This window comes from Miscanthus floridulus, chromosome 19, assembly GCF_019320115.1.
Source record: "Miscanthus floridulus cultivar M001 chromosome 19, ASM1932011v1, whole genome shotgun sequence".
Lineage (NCBI taxonomy): Eukaryota > Viridiplantae > Streptophyta > Magnoliopsida > Poales > Poaceae > Miscanthus > Miscanthus floridulus.
In genome coordinates, this window is record NC_089598.1 from 62,735,962 (window position 1) to 62,753,508 (window position 17,547).

Sequence of the window (17,547 nt, forward strand, 5' to 3'; positions counted from 1 at the left end):
ATACATAAACATCCAAATAAGTCCTTATACTGTAAGCATTGACTGCAAACATGCTATCAGCTAACCTATAAATTTAAACCAAGGCTTCAGAGAGAAATTAATTTCAAACGGAGGTTATCAATGAAATTAAGTCAGTGCTGCTTTGTGCCCTTATCATCCCATATACGAGGATTGAGATAGACCTAGATATGATTGATGTGTCTAGGACATCGGCTACTACAGTACGATACAAGAGACGAGAATCATAAACTAAAACTGAGGTCTATCTATTGCCAGCAAATATAGAAGAACAGATAATGATGATCAAGTGTCATCCACTAAGCTTAGCTCGTATAGTAGGTCGATTGTTGCATCTCATCTCATTGATTCAATCCGATTTGCCTGCAGCCCGTACCACCTGCTACCAGTGACGACTGACGGCATGAATGAACCGCAGCTGGGGCATCGCCATAACCATATCGTAATCGCCGTGGGATCATAGCAAATGGATGCACTGCAGCAGTTCATGAACAGGGTAAGGAAGAGGTGTTATGATTTGCGATAGATTCCTCCTGTTCCAAATGGGATGTCATGATCCAGAAGTCCATCGTACCTGTTGCCTCCTGCTTTCTCGTCTGAAAGATGGAGTTCCCACAATAGGACACAGAGGTTGTTCAGATCAGGCTTTGGATTGGTTATCTAAAAATAATGAGAACGACATATGTTCTATGGCAACATAACCAACCGGGCACACACTTTTTCCTTCCAAGATCATCTTCACATCAATAAAAAAACAGTTAAATGCATGAGCAACCCCTAAACTTGTTAAGAGGTGGACACCAAAAATCAACACATGAGAGTTGTCAATGACTAGATTGCTTCACTTTCGTAGAAGCGCACATGACTAATTTTCGAGCAAATTTGTAAAGGGATAATTTCTTCAATTACAGCGAAGAATCGAACCGGTTGCTTTACGAGCAAGAACAACAAAAGGATGTTTTGCAAGAAACTAACAAAACATAACTATTGACCTAGATGCAAAAAGTAGAAGAAAGTAAAGACACATGATAATAGTAGATTTGTTTAGAGTCAACGTGTGTCCGTCAATCGACCGTTACCCTTTATATTTAGGGTTAATTTGATACATGCCATTAGAAATATCACGTTTCAGAGATATACCACTACTATTCACGATATTGGAAGCACGGGTATACCATGACCTTCCTATGCAACAGATATACCATGACTAGGACTTTAAACGCATCTCTGCCTTTCAGAAGAGGAGGTAGGCATTCATGTTCTAAGTGCCTTTTATGCTAATTCAAATGGTTGGTGGATGTTGTCCCATTAATATTCTGTATTTAGCGATGAATGACTAGTCCAAAATGGTATTTCTACTATATCACTCAATTCAAACTAATATTGGATCTATATTTTCGTAGTAGAAATTTACCTCTCTCCAATTCCATCTTCTACTCACGAATGCCTCACTCATGGATGATGCACACCATGTGTTCGATGATTTGCCTCTACAGCAATTTTTGCTGCTAATCAAATAACCATGCTCAGCTTTCTACAGGAAGAAGGATGAAGATGGACACATATCTACAATCAACAAGGAGTCCTATGTGTCCGAAGAAGCAAACACAAAGCACAGAAGGTACCCTTGCTCAAAAGTTAATTCAATTTTCCAAGCAATAATTTTTAAAAATGCCTATTTGGGATCAAGCTTGCTATATGTGTTAGTACCCGAGTATAAACTGATGTAGCCATACTTCTCACCAAATATAATTTTCTTGGCCAAGTTGTGGGCACCACCACCTGTAGCTTATGATAGGCATCATCTCCCATTGATGATGCAGACATAGTACCATCGCTCAAAAGTTATTTCAATTTGCCAAGTGAAAATTTTTACAACTAAAATACCTTCGGCATGATGCTTCTACATAGTTACGCAGCAAGAAAGTTCAGAGCAATCCCATGATTTTTGACCTGGGATTGACCTCACCATATGTTACCCCTGTATCCAGTGATTATCATATTCGCTCGACAAGTTTTGCCTTACCGAGTTTACATTACGTGTTAAGATGAATGGATAGCATCAACACTGGGTACTACAGCTTATCACTTTTTTTACAATACCTTTGCTGGTGGTTCACTTAGCAACTGCTACACATGCATCAAGAGTAAGTCACTGAATTTTGTTGTCAATTCCTTCGTGTTCTAGGGAACTTAAAGGTATGGAGGTTCATAGACAAACTTCCATTTGAGCTAGATGGTGTTAATTCAGCATCAGTTGCACAAAGGTAAGTGTTTGTTTTTTTCTTAATGGAAGGTGTGCGGTTTGTTTACCTCTCAAGTTCGCCTGCATGTTATTCATTCTAAAGAGCTACGCTAATTCCCCTCCTCACTGCCACAATCTAAATCCTTTGGCTACAATAATCTCCTGGCTATCTATTTTTATCTCTGAATGGGATTCAAAATTCCATCATTATATTGTTTTTAGCCTGAAGCTGTATATATAAACTTGCTATTGACTTACCCACACTAATTGTTGCATGACTTATGAATGCCATTTTTTGTTTGATGATTAACATTCAAAGGTTAGAACCACAACAGTAGAACTAATCATGATTTCTGTTTATAGGTATGATAGAAGGGGAGTGCCCGATCTTTCGGTGAGTGGAGATAATTTCGATCTGGTGGAAGTAGACCCTCACGATCCGACTACGACGAGCGAACCCGAAGCGCCAATGCAATCGCTGAACCAACTCCCGATGGTTACCAACCTCGCCGGTGCGAGATCAGCCTGATCACGAAGATCGTTTCCTGCACGCAATCGAAAAACGAACAAGAAAAAGACGCGAGCAATCACAATTATCGCTCGAAGGTGGAGTTCTGAATCACACAAAGACGGCGTGGAATTGCCGTGTTCGAGAGTAGCTAAAGCTAGATGTAAAACAAAACTCGAGTTGTAAACAAAAGGGACTCCGACTAAATAAAGGGGGCGCAGCCCCTGGAGTCCAGATCGACGGCAGGAGGGGGGGGGGGCCACCAGGGAAAAGGCGGCGGCTGCCAGCCCTAGGCGCCCCACCTGGGCTGCCCTGTTGGGCCATCTTCTTATTCCGCTGGCCCTTCGTTCCTTAACAGCATGATGAAGTTTAATTCTCTCGCACGGGCCCGAGTGATTGGCCCTAGATGATCAACTGGAGGCGCCTGAGGTGCTGCTGGTGTAGATGTACTCGTGGTGTCCTCATCATCCTCCCCTTCTTGAATTGAAGTCGTCCTCGACGGCAACTCCTCATCTTCGCCCGCATAAGGTTTCAAATCTGCAACATTAAAACTCGTGGAAACACCAAACTCCGCAGGCAGGTCAAGGATGTAAGCATTATCATTAATCTTGGTTAGTACTTTAAAAGGACCAGCAGCACGTGGCATCAATTTAGAACGACGTAAAGTAGGAAAACGATCCTTTCTTAAATGCAACCAAACCAGATCACCCGGTTCAAAAGTAACATGTTTTCTCCCTTTACTACCCGCAACCTGATATTTAGCATTAGCAGTAGCAATGTTTTGTTTAGTTTGTTCATGCAAGCTAATCATTTGATCAATATGTGCAGCGGCATCTATGTGTGGAGCGTCCTCAGCATCAAGAGCAAACAAATCAATGGGCGCTCGAGGAATATAACCATAAACAATCTGAAAGGGACACATTTTTGTAGAAGAATGCGTTGCATGATTATAAGCAAACTCAACATGAGGCAAGCAATCCTCCCAACGTTTCAAGTTTTTATCTAAAACAGCCCTAAGCATGGTTGACAAAGTTCGATTAACCACCTCAGTTTGCCCATCAGTCTGAGGGTGACAAGTAGTGCTAAACAGCAATTTAGTTCCCATTTTATTCCACAGTGATCTCCAAAAATGATTGAGAAACTTAGCATCACGATCAGAGACTATTGTATTTGGAATACCATGCAAACGAATAATCTCTTTAAAGAACAATTCAGCAATATTGCTAGCATCATCAGTCTTATGACAAGGTATAAAATGAGCCATTTTGGAGAAACGATCAACAACCACAAAAATACTGTCCCTCCCCTTCTTAGTTCGAGGCAATCCCAAAACAAAGTCCATAGAAATATCAAGCCAAGGGGAAGTAGGAACAGGCAAAGGCATGTACAAACCATGGTTGTTCAATCGTGACTTAGCTTTCTGGCAAGTATTGCAACGTGCAACAAGGCGCTCAACATCAGCGCGCATCCGGGGCCAAAAGAAATGAGCAGCCAGCACCTCATGCGTCTTGTAGACGCCAAAGTGCCCCATGAGACCGCCTCCATGCGCTTCCTGTAACAACAAACGACGAACCGAGCTAGCTGGAACACACAGCTTGTTAGCGCGAAACAGGAACCCGTCCTGTATGTGAAATTTGCCCCATGGTTTGCCATGAATACAATGGGCAAAAGCATCTTTAAAATCAGCATCATCCACATATTGATCCTTCACAGTTTGCAGGCCAAAAATTTTAAAATCTAACTGTGATAGCATGGTATAGCGACGAGACAAAGCATCAGCAATAACATTGTCTTTCCCACTCTTGTGTTTAATAATGTAAGGAAAAGACTCAATAAATTCTACCCATTTAGCATGACGACGGTTCAGGTTTGTTTGGGTACGAATATGTTTTAAAGCCTCATGATCAAAATGAATTATAAACTCGCGATGCCAAAGGTAGTGCTGCCAAGTATGCAAAGTGCGCACTAAAGCATAAAGCTCCTTATCATAAGTAGAATAATTCAAGCTAGCACCACTTAATTTCTCGCTAAAATAGGCAACAGGTTTTCCTTCTTGTAACAAAACAGCACCTAGCCCAATACCGCTAGCATCACATTCAAGCTCAAACACTTTAGTAAAATCAGGCAACTGCAAGAGAGGAGAATTGGTTAACTTATCTTTCAAGGTGCTGAACGCAACCTCTTGCGAATCACTCCAAGCAAAGGGGACATCCTTCTTTGTAAGCTCATGTAGAGGCGCTGCAATGGAGCTAAAATCACGAACAAACCTGCGGTAGAAACCTGCAAGGCCAAGAAAGCTTCGAATTTGTGTGACCGTCGTCGGTGTAGGCCACGCCCGAATGGCATCGATCTTGCTGCTATCCACCTCAATGCCCTGTGGAGTAACAACATAGCCAAGAAACGAGACACGTTGTGTGCAAAACATGCATTTTTCGATGTTAGCAAATAAATTGGCCGCACGCAACGCATCAAAAACAGCACGCAAATGGTCTAAATGCTCTTCCATAGACTTGCTGTAAATAAGGATATCATCAAAATAGACAACTACAAACAATCCTATGAAGGGCCTCAGAACTTCATTCATCAAACGCATAAAAGTGCTGGGAGCATTCGTCAAACCAAACGGCATAACCAACCATTCATATAACCCAAATTTTGTTTTAAAAGCCGTTTTCCATTCATCACCTAATTTCATGCGAATCTGATGGTAGCCACTACGCAAATCAATCTTAGTAAAAATAATGGCACCACTAAGCTCATCGAGCATATCATCAAGGCGTGGTATAGGATATCGGTAGCGAATGGTAATGTTATTAATAGCACGACAGTCTATACACATACGCCAAGAGCCATCTTTCTTTGGAACAAGTAACACAGGAACAGAGCAAGGGCTAAGAGACTCACGAATATAACCCTTGTCAAGCAACGCCTGTACCTGTCGCTGGATCTCCTTTGTCTCATCTGGATTTGTACGGTACGGGGCGCGGTTCGGGAGCTGTGCGCCGGGAATGAGGTCGATCTGGTGCTCAATGCCACGAAGTGGTGGAAGGCCTGGTGGCAAATCTTTTGGAAAGACATCAGCGTACTCCTGCAAAATGTTAGCAACAGCAGGGGGAATATCCAAAGACGGTGTATCATCAAGGGAAACGAGCACACGAGAGCATATAAGGGCATAGCATGGCAAAGTAGCATCGTGTAACTTATCAAAATCAGCACGTGTAGCAAGCAAAACAGGAGCATTTAACTTGATTTCAGAATTAACAGAGGTCGATGGTGCAAGTTGTTTAGCAGTTTTAGCAGCTCGAGCAAGATCATCTTTAAGAATTTGTTCAGGTGTCATTGGATGTATAATTATTTTTTGACCCTTAAACATGAGAGAATAGTGATTGGAACGACCATGATGCAAGCTATCAGTATCATATTGCCAAGGTCGCCCAAGTAACAGAGAGCATACTTCCATGGGAATAACATCACAATCGACAAAATCAGAATAAGCACCCATGGAGAAAGGAACACGGACCGAACGAGTAATTCTAATTTTCCCACCATCATTAAGCCATTGAATGTGATATGGATGTGGATGCTTACGAGTGGGTAAAGACAACTTCTCAACCAGCGCGGTACTCGCCAAATTGTTGCAGCTGCCGCTGTCGATGATGATGCGAATGGATCGCTCTTGCACAACGCCCTTGGTATGGAAAAGAGTGTGTCGCTGATTCGTCTCAAGCGTAGCGACCTGTGTACTAAGAACACGCTGCACAACAAGACTTTCATATCTATCGGCGTCGTCCGGGTTGACATGTACGTCCGTCTTTGCTGCATGGTCAGTGGCAAGCATAGCGGGTTGAATATCGTCAGAATCACTAGCGGAAGAATACTCACCATCATCACGAATGAGCAAGGCACGCTTGTTCGGACATTCCCGAGACACATGGCCAAATCCTTGGCAACGAAAGCATTGAATATCCCGTGTGCGGCGTGTGGAAGGAACTGCACCTGTGGACGGAGGAGTACCTGCAGAAGTGGCTGCCCGCTCACGTGGTGTAGTGGTGGGTGTGGACGGTGCAGGGGGCGCGGGTGCTGAACCGGATGTCGAGCTTCGTCCTGCAAAAGAGTTAGAATATGGCTTCGAGCGGCGTCCCTGTATTTGACGTTCAGCTTTGCAAGCAAATTCAAATAATGTGGTCATATCATAATACTCTTTGTAATCAAGTATATCCTGAATTTCACGGTTTAAACCACCACGAAAACGTGCCATAGCAGCATCGTTTTCCTCAACTAACCCACACCGAATCATGCCTTTTTGCAATTCCTGGTAATAGTCCTCTACAGATTGTGAACCTTGCTGAAAACATTGCATTTTATTAAGCAAATCGCGAGCATAATAAGAAGGTACAAATCTGTATCGCATAGCAGCTTTTAATTGATCCCATGTGGTTGGAACTGTAGCGGGATGTTTTTGTTTATATTCACGCCACCAAATTAAAGCAAAATCAGTAAATTCACTAATAGCAGCTTTAACTTGAGAATTAGCAGGAATATCATGGCATGAAAATTTCTGGTCGACTTCTAATTCCCAATCAAGATATGCAGCAGGATCATATTTGCCATTAAAAGATGGAATTTTAAATTTTATCTTAGCAAAAGAATCATTACTGGGACGGCGTGGCACACGGCGAGCGCGGCCTTGACGGTCTCCACCGTCCTGCTCCGTGTCACCAACATAATCGTTCTGGAGATCTGCGACCAGCGTGCTCAATGAGTCGAGGCGTGACACGATGGTGTCGAGCGTGGTCTTGGTGGCTGTCTGCGAGAGGTCTAGCTGATCGAACCGCTCGTTCGACGTAGTGACCGTGGAATCCATCCGTTCATTTTTTTTTTTGCACTATTTTTTTTTATATTTTTCTCTGAACAAGGATCACAAAAGATGCAACCACAAAAAGTGGCACCTACAACTGAGGTGTTATGTGGCCTACAGAAAAACAACACGTTCTCTGAAAAACGTGCAAAACCCTTGACAATTTTTTTTCTATATTTTCCCGAATTTTTTTGGGGATTTTGACGAAACCAAACAGACCGAAGGTGAGTTTGGGTCGGCTCCAAATGGTGTCGAGATGCTCCATAAAAAATTTCAGATTTTTCTGACAAACGAGCGAAAAGTTATGCCTGTTTTACCGAAGGTATCTCAAGTTATGTTTTTCGGAAGGCACAACACGGCGGCGGCAGTTAGGGCAAAGCGTCCCTAAACTCCAACACCGATCACAGGATCAATCGTCCCTGTGACTAACAGCAGTAGGTAGGCGCCAGATGATGTAAGGAGGGCTGCGATGCAGGAGAAATAACAGCGGCTGGCAACCTATCTAGGGTTAGCGCGGCGGCGAGAGATCACACAAGGCGGCTAGCGGGGGCAAGTCGAGTAATATGGTGGCTTCGACTTGTTGTTTGGGAACGGTGGGTGGGATAGCGGCGGAAACAAAGAATAGCAACGGTGCGGTTGAACTACGAGCACGAACACAATCCTAAACCAGCAACAAGACTCGACCACGGAAACAAACTCAACAATGCGAAACTGGAACGAAATTGCAAAGGCACAAAGGTTGATAGGACAGCGGAAAGTAAAATAATTTTTTTTTTGGCTTTTGTGGACTCTAGGTAATGAACAAATATGAATCGGGAAAACACTCGATAAAGCTCACCGATCAACCTGGAAATCTGATACCATACCACTTGATAGAAGGGGAGTGCCCGATCTTTCGGTGAGTGGAGATAATTTCGATCTGGTGGAAGTAGACCCTCACGATCCGACTACGACGAGCGAACCCGAAGCGCCAATGCAATCGCTGAACCAACTCCCGATGGTTACCAACCTCGCCGGTGCGAGATCAGCCTGATCACGAAGATCGTTTCCTGCACGCAATCGAAAAACGAACAAGAAAAAGACGCGAGCAATCACAATTATCGCTCGAAGGTGGAGTTCTGAATCACACAAAGACGGCGTGGAATTGCCGTGTTCGAGAGTAGCTAAAGCTAGATGTAAAACAAAACTCGAGTTGTAAACAAAAGGGACTCCGACTAAATAAAGGGGGCGCAGCCCCTGGAGTCCAGATCGACGGCAGGAGGGGGGGGGGGCGCCACCAGGGAAAAGGCGGCGGCTGCCAGCCCTAGGCGCCCCACCTGGGCTGCCCTGTTGGGCCATCTTCTTATTCCGCTGGCCCTTCGTTCCTTAACAGCATGATGAAGTTTAATTCTCTCGCACGGGCCCGAGTGATTGGCCCTAGATGATCAACTGGAGGCGCCTGAGGTGCTGCTGGTGTAGATGTACTCGTGGTGTCCTCATCAAGGTACCAGACAACAAGGGAGATAACTGAAATATATCATGTCTAAATATTCTGCAATTGAGACAATTCAATCTAAAGTGACATGGGTTTATTGTTCATATCCTTGGATCTACGTAAATTTCTGATTTAAAGAGATGTTGTTCTGCCCCCATAATTATGGATACTACCTTCACAAATTTTTGTGAACCTTCAAGTTGCAGAAAGGCTATGCCCAATAGATGATCTGAATGCACTACCTCCGTCCAGAAAAAGAATGCAATTATCACATTTCGAGAAGTCAAACAGTTTCAACTTTGACTAGAATTATATGAAAATGTACTAACACTCATGAGACCAAATAAGTATTATTATATTAGTTATAGAATATATTTTCGTAGTAAATTTATTTTGAGACATAAATGCTAATACTATTTATTATAAACTTGGTTAAAGTTGGACTACTTTGACTAGTACGTTTCTCATAATTATATTCTTTTCTGGACGGAGAGAGTATTCACCTTAGTCACCATTTTTTTCTTCCTCATTCAATCATGACTGTGTTACAACCTGGCGAGGATTGCAACAGATAACTAGACAGAATCGGAATTTAGGCTGGGTTGCAGCGAGAACAGGGGATTGGGGTCAAACAAACGGGAGGATTCAGATGGAAGGCAGATGTTCAGAGTTCAGGTTCTATTCCCCTTTTGCCAATCGATTACACGGGCTTATATACCCGCCCAGACATAGCTGGATACGCACGCTACAACCACCATAATGGTCCAACGCCTAACGCTCAAGCCCATTAAGAAGCCAAGAGTCTAACCACCACAACTAACTGAATATACGCCGACTCAGCCAGTTGTCGTCCCTGTTGCCGGACGCCCAACAGTGTCGTGGCGCTTAGAGCGGGTCCTGACATTGCCTCCTCCTTTAAAACCAGCTTGACCCCAAGCTAGGCTTCTAGGGTATCGACGATTCAGATCATTCTCCTCTTCCCAAATCAACATAGACGATGGAACAAACAACAGCGCACTTGAATCTGAACAATCATTGAAGTCCCTTTTCTCACCATTCGAGTTGTAGTAAACTGAATGGGTTGTACAACTTCTTTAGGGTCAGTAGGCACTTGAGTAATGTCTTCTTCAACCAGCTCAGATAGTGGCACATGCTTTTTGAGCTGAGACACATGCACTACCGAATGAATTTTGGACCCTTCTGTCAATTCCAATTTATATGCCACTGCTCCCACCTTCTGAAGAATTTTGAAGGGCCCATAGAATTTGTAACATAATTTCATATTGCTCCGAGGGGCTACTGAAGACTGGACATAGGGCTAAAGCTTTAGATAGACCATATCCCCTACTTATAACTCCCTCTCACTTTTATTCTTGTCAGCCTGACACTTCATTCGTTGATGAGCACGATGTAAGTGATGCTGAATGCAGTCATTAAACAGATTCCTTTCAATCAACCACTGCTCCAGGTCAGCTGAATGAAAAGTAGATTCACTGCTAATCCCAAAATACTTTGGAGGATAACCATAAAGGACTTCAAATGGAGATCTTCCTAGGGCTGAATGGAAATTGGTGCTGTATCAAAACTCTACCACAGACAACCATTTACTCCACTGCCTTGGACAAGCATGCATACTGCATCTCAGAAAAGTTTTCAGACATTGATTAAGTCTCTCAGTCTAGCCATCAGTCTGTGGGTGGTAGGATGAGCTCATCATCAATTTTGTGTCAGTCAACCAAAACAATTCCCTCCAAACTGCACTGGTGAATATTTTGTCTCTGTCTGACACAATACCTTGAGGTAGGCCATATAGCTTATACACTGAATCCAGGTATGCTTGAGCCACATGAAGAGCAGTATAAGGATGTGCTAAAGTAATAAAATGCCCATACTTAGTAAACTTATCCACCACAACCATAATTGTGTCAAACTTCTAAGATTTTGGAAGACCTTCCACAAAATTCATGCACACAATTTGCCAAGCTTGCTCAGGAATAGGCAAAGGTTGTAAAAGACCAGGTACCTTAATGTGCTCACTCTTGGCTTGCTGGCAGACCTGACACTGCTGCACAAATTGGTGAACATCATTTTTCATTTGTGGCCATGAGAAAAGGCTTTTGATCCTGTAGTAAGTTGCCTGAATCCCAGCATGTCCCCCCACAGCAGAACTATGGATTGCTTGTAACACATGTTGCTGAGCCAACTTGTTATTGCCTAGCCAAATCTTATCCTTGTATCTAATGATGCCATCTTTAACAGAATAGTCCTTTGGTGGATTACTCAAAATTTGAGTTGCAACTACATCATCTAAATATCCCAACTTTAGCTGCTAAAGCCAAGTTGGATTGCAGAAGGATATATTCAAGAGATGATCAGAACTATGGCATATGGACAAGGCATCAACTATAGTATTGTGAATGCCTTGTTTGTAGATAATTTTAAACTGAAGATCCACCAGTTTCATCAATGCCTTATGCTGAATTTTAGAGCTCACTCTTTGCTCAGTCAAATAGAGAAAACTCTTGTGATCAGTTCTAATAACAAATTTAGCATGCTGTAGATACTGCCTCCATTTTTCTACTGCCAGAATGATAGCTAAGCATTCTTTTTCATAGGTTGACAATGCTTGGTTCTGCTTACTTACTTGTTTACTCAAATAGGCTACTGGATGATTATCTTGAAGTAGCACAGCCCTAAACCCTACATCACTAGCATCTGTTTCTAGCACAAACTATTTGCTGAAGTCAGGGATAGCAAGCACTGGTGCATTGATCAAGGCCAACTTGAGTTGCTCAAAAGCTATCTGAGTTACTGATGTCCAGACATATGGAATGCCCTTCTTCAACAATTATGTGAGTGGTTTACTGATGAGGGCATAATGCTTAATGAACTTTCTATAGTAGCCTATCAACCCCAAAAATCCCCTAAGCTTCTTAACATTCACAGGTTGTGCCCATTGTTCAACAGCAAGAACTTTTGATTTTTTAGTGGATATGCCTTTCCCTGAATGCAATGCCCCAAGTACTCTACTTCTTCTTGAGCAAAAGTGCACTTAGACAACTTGATGTAAAACTGATGTTGCTTCAATATGTCAAAGACTTGCTGTAAAAGCTGCATGTGTTCCTCCCAAGTTTTTGAATAGATTAAAATATCATCCATGAACACCAAAACTCATTTTCTGAATAATTAGGAAAATATGATGTTTATGATACTTTGGAAGGCGGCAGGGGCATTAGTGAGCTCAAATGGCATAACCAAGAATTCATATAGACCACTGTGTGTCTTGAAAGTAGTTTTATGTGTATCTTCAGGTTTGATGCAAATCTGGTGATATCTAGCTCTCAAATCCAATTTGGAAAACCACTGAGCCCCTGCTAGTTCATCAATGAGCTCATCAACAAGAGGCATAGGATGTTTATTCTTGACAGTTTGGGCATTCAAGTGTCTATAGTCAACACAAAATCGCCAGCTCCCATCCTTCTTCCTCACTAGCAACACAAGGGAAGCATATAGAATCACACTGGTCTTGATAATGCCCTGTTGCAACATGTCAGTCAATTGCTTCTCTATCTCATCCTTTTGAGCTAGAGAATACTTATAGAGTCTAATGTTCACTGGTGTGGCTCTAGGCAATAGCTGAATCTGATGATCATACTGCCTTCTAGGAGGCAAAACAGATGGAGCCTAAAATAGTTTAGAGTATACAACCAGCATATCCTTCAGATCCTGGGGAACATCAACATCATCAGTTACATCATGCAACTCATTTTCCCTTTGTCCTGAGTTCTAATTATCCTCAATAATCTTCATCTGAACACAGCAGGTGACATTCTGTTAGTGGACCAACCCATACAAACTTGCCACATAAATTGGTGAATAGTGATTAACACCTTGTTGTTGACCTTGTAGAGTTATCCTTCTACCCTAATAAGTGAATTTCATGATGTTGTTTGCCCAGTGGATCCACATAGGACTACAAGACTTAAGCCAATCCTCCCCAAGGATCATGTCAAAACATTTCAGTGGAAGCACCCCCATAGTGGAAATGAAGGAATGACCCTGAACATTTCATTGCAATTTTTTTACCTGATGAGAGCATATCATTAGGCTTCCATTAGCAGTCATATAATGAGTAGGAGGACACTCACTGAGAGGCACCTGCAACCTTTTTGCCAACTGAGAGCTGATGAATGTGCCCACACTAACAGAATCCACAAGAATCAACACATCCATTTTGCCAATAGTTCCACATAATTTTAGTGTCCTGCGTCTAACAGTAGCAGTATCTGAATGCCCCACTTCTAACATAGTTTCTTCCACCGCCTCCACTGGCTCATCATCTGGTGGGTCACCTTCTGTCTCCAGTGCATCAAGAATCTCCTCTATAACATGCAGAGGTACCTGTTGAGTGCACTTATAACCTGGGGCCTATTTGTTGCCACACTTGAAACACAACCCATTTTTCTTCCTAAACTCCTTCAGAGAAGATAGTTTGTCCTCAGCCTCTGGTCTTGGGTTAGGTGCTTGCCTTTGTCAACTTTACCAGTCTTGGTCTTCTCTACCCTAGGTTTCCAAGCACCCTTGCCGAACTCTTTTGCTGCTGCACGAGGTTTGCACTGAGCGAGTTCTTCTTCCTGAATGAGTGCCAATGCACTAGTAGTATCAACATCCCTCGGTCGGTGCAAAGCTATCACAGATTGAATTTCCTCCTTCAAGCCAGCAAGAAATCAGGTCACGAAATAAGTATCATCATACCCACTATTGTACAACAACAATCCCTGGGCAATTTCTTCGAAAACAATCTGATATTCCACAACTGAATCCTTTTGCTTCAGAGACTCAAACTTCTTCAGCAAAATTTGATACTGATTCTTATCGAACTTCTCCATCACCAATTCACACAGATGACTCCATTCAGTAATCTGCCCCTTTCTCTGCACCATCTGCAACTACGTTGCTGCCACCCCTTTGAAGTTGAGCGTTGCAAATCTGGTCTTCAGAGATGGGTCACCGCATAAACCACAAAGAAAACCTCGCATTGGTCACGCAAAACCGAGGAGAATTGCCATCAAACTTGGGAAATTCCATTTTAGGAAATGGTGGCGAACGACAACTGGCAGGAATAACATCATCATGCGAAACGATAGGGGGAGGATTCAAACATGGGAACATACCCTTGTTGATGTCCTGCGGCCGGGGTCCTAGGATGCCGCCGTAGTGTTCACCGGGCCCTATGGGCTGCTCCTTGTCCTTAGCTGGAGAGATTGAGGACGAACCCGGAGCTAGGTTGAGGTCCACGATGCGTGTACCATGATGAATCGGAGCGGGCGTGGGAGCCATCGTCAACCACGTCTCTAAGGAATCCATGCACGACGCGGCAAGATCAACTCGCTTCGAGACGTCGACCAAGGATATAGTCGCACCGTCAGTCCGCTAATGCAAATCAGCGAACTCCTTGTCCGCGGAAACTTGCCACGCACCCATGGCATTGAGCGAATCCAGAGAGATTTGCATCATATTCTGAAATCCCGTGAACTACTTCATCATCACCTTGAACTGGGTCGATAGTTCTTCAAGCGATTTCACCATCTCTTGCTAGAACTTATTCGAACCACGCTTCGGCGCCAGACTTGTGGAAGATCAGTGCCCGCGGCGTTGCAACCGCGTGCTCGATCACCGACCCGTTCGACCTCGGCTTGGACTTAAGGATACGCGCTGCTCAATCACCGAGATGACGAACAACGTAACCTGCCGACGGGAATTACAAAACGCGATCAAGGTGAATTGATTACGGCGGCTTTGATACCAATTGTTACAACCCGACGAGGATTGCAACAGATAACTAGATGGAATCAGAATTTAGGCTGAATTGCAGCAAGAACAGGGGATTGGGGTCAGACGAACGGAAGGATTCAGAAGCGAGCAATTGGAAGGCAGATGTTCAGAGTTCAGGTTCTATTCCCCTTTTGCCAATCGATTACACGAGCTTATATACCCGCACTGGACACAGCTAGATATGCATGCTACAACCGCCGTAATGGCCCAACGCCTAACGCTAAAGCCCATTAAGATGTCAAGAGTCTAACCACCGCAACTAACTAATATATGCCGACTCAGCCGCTTGCCGTCCCTGTTGCCGGACGGTCAACAGTGCCACGGCGCTTAGAGCGGGTCCTGAGAGACCGCAACACTTTCCCTGCGGTACTGATTATTATTTATTTATTTTACATCAACAGGTGTCACGCTGAACGCATTCAACACTGGAGCAATACGGCTCGCCACTCGGCCACTCCCCACTGGCCACCGATCGCACCCGCCGCCCCCGACGCCGGGCGACTCGTCGCCGTCCTCCCTCCGTCCTCCCCGATCACCGTGCTCAGGCGCACCTTCCTGCTCCGGTTAGTTACCCCCGCCCCTTGATCCCTTCCCCTTTCTTGGATCGCTCGCACGAGGCTGGCCTAAGCCTAAGTTAATGGTCGCGGGTCACGCATTCGCCCCGCCGGACCATAGGGGCTCGCTGGTCCTTGCGTCCGCGCGCGGGAGCCGGTCGTTGAGAGAAAGATTTCCGTTTTTTAGTCTCTATGGAGGGTTAATGCCGCCTAATCCGGTAGGATTCTGGGGATTAGTGTTGATGGTGATGCTAGGTTTATGCAGCTGTGGCCATATGCTTGCCATTATTTTAATCGATTGTGAAGAGGAAGTGACCTCTGCGGGCACGTTGGAATCTTTTGTGGATATTAGTCACGGAATGCTGGGCTTTCTGCATCTTGTGTCTGAAATTCTTCACTCCGGCACTAACAAATGGAACACATTTAACATGCGTGTATATTTTAATCAATTGAAGAGGTGGCAGAGTTGCGGCTGGAGTTGCTGGGTTTGCCTGATAAATCTGGAGTTGCGGCTGGAGGTGCCCACTACTAATAAATCTGCTTTACCTGATACAAGACATTGATGTTTCGGATCTCTGTTTCATGTGCCTGTTCTTATTGTGTTTTATGTCTGTGTATAGGATGGCCAAATCTAAGACTCTGTTTACTGTGGTTTGTGTGATATCTAACTTTTCTGCGCATCTATCACCTGCAACTATTCGTATTCAACAGTACCTGCATCGGAGCTGGCTAACTTGATTAGCCAAGTAATGGCGAGTAAATCATGCCTTTTGCGTTGATAGAATGTAAACAAACTTGGATCATATCATTGCAAGAAACAAGTAATGGGATAATGTCACAGTCAGTTCAAGATTTAGTTACCATTTTAGGTTATATCTGGCTAGCTCCAGTCCAATGAAATGTCACGATTACAAGGCTTACGCCTGAACTATTGTTTGTGCTTTATTGCTTTGGTCTGTTATGTCATGTCAAATTCTGCTGGTAGTAAACTTAAATGTATCATCTACTCTGAATTCTTCATTCATGTGTGTGGTTAATGTTGTTATATATCCATGATAGTAGTATCCTTGTGTAATTGTCAGGTTCATCTATATCTTTTGTCAGAGCTCAGAGGCGTATATTTCTGTTACCAACAACATTATTCTTTTAATACATGCAGGACATGATTATTGCATAAATATGAAAGTGGTTTGGGACAAATTGCAAGACAGTGTGATGGAATGCAATAGAGAAGCAGCCGTAAGGGCAAGAAGAATTGCTTTAAAGAAGTTGGAGAAAAGAGATTTTTCTGGTGCCCATAGGGTTGCACTACAGGCTCAAAGGCTTTATCCAGAGCTTGAGAACTTATCCCAGTTGTTAACTGTCTGTAAAGTGTACTGTGCGGCTGAGACAAAGATCAACAGACAGTTGGACTTGTATGGTATCCTTCAAGTACAGGTTGCAGCGGATGACACTATGATAAGGAAGCAATATGATGAACTTGCATTTTGGCTTCATCCCAGCAAAAATACTCTTCCTGGTGCTGAAGCTGCTTTCAAGTTGGTTTCAGAAGCTCATATGATATTGTCTGATCATGTGAAGCGATCTCGCTATGACATCAAAAGACAGACTGCAGGGTTATCAGACATAACTCTTGGAAAAAGAAGTGGGGCTAGATACGTACAAACCATATGATTGTGCAATTGTTTTCTGGACCATATGTCCACACTGTCAGAAGCGATTTGTCTACTACCAGCGGAACTTTTTGGCCATCTATGATGACTGTGGAAAAAATTTCTTTGCTTTTAAGTTGAGTGAGCAGGCTGTGCCCTCGAGATTCCTGTCAGTTGGACCTGATAATTCTCAAGTTTCACTAAAAATGGTTTCATGTCAACAACACGGTGTCCCTGATCAACTGATACAGGACACAGAGCTTCGTTCTACAGGAGGGAGCGTGGCTTCCGAAACAACAGTGGATTCCACATGTACTGACGAACATATAACAAGGGCTGGAATCTCATTTGTTCATGGGAAAGGTAGTTCAGAGACAAGAAGCAATGTAATTCAGTGTTCAGT

The 17,547-nt window shown here is 43.6% G+C and overlaps 1 protein-coding gene across 1 annotated transcript; it reads right to left on the minus strand.

Moving 5' to 3' along the window:
* Nucleotides 1-354: 354 nt before the first annotated feature.
* Nucleotides 355-7,635, minus strand: LOC136526108 (uncharacterized). The gene is made up of 4 exons (XM_066518875.1): nucleotides 3,817-7,635; nucleotides 3,523-3,678; nucleotides 593-678; nucleotides 355-493 (listed from the first exon to the last, which is right to left on the minus strand). Exons 1-4 carry the CDS (start codon nucleotides 7,633-7,635, stop codon nucleotides 355-357), a joined length of 4,200 nt encoding a protein of 1,399 aa, XP_066374972.1.
* Nucleotides 7,636-17,547: the final 9,912 nt, after the last annotated feature.

Bases quoted from the DNA above. Each gene is read 5' to 3' on its own strand.
- LOC136526108 (XM_066518875.1), bottom strand. From the start codon at position 7,635: ATGGATTCCACGGTCACTACGTCGAACGAGCGGTTCGATCAGCTAGAC. The intron at 3,679-3,816 runs GTGGTTAATCGA...TGTCCCTTTCAG, and splicing joins AGACTGATGGGCAAACTGAG to ATTGTTTATGGTTATATTCC. The intron at 679-3,522 runs GTTGCGGGTAGT...CATTATTTTTAG, and splicing joins CTGCTAATGCTAAATATCAG to ATAACCAATCCAAAGCCTGA.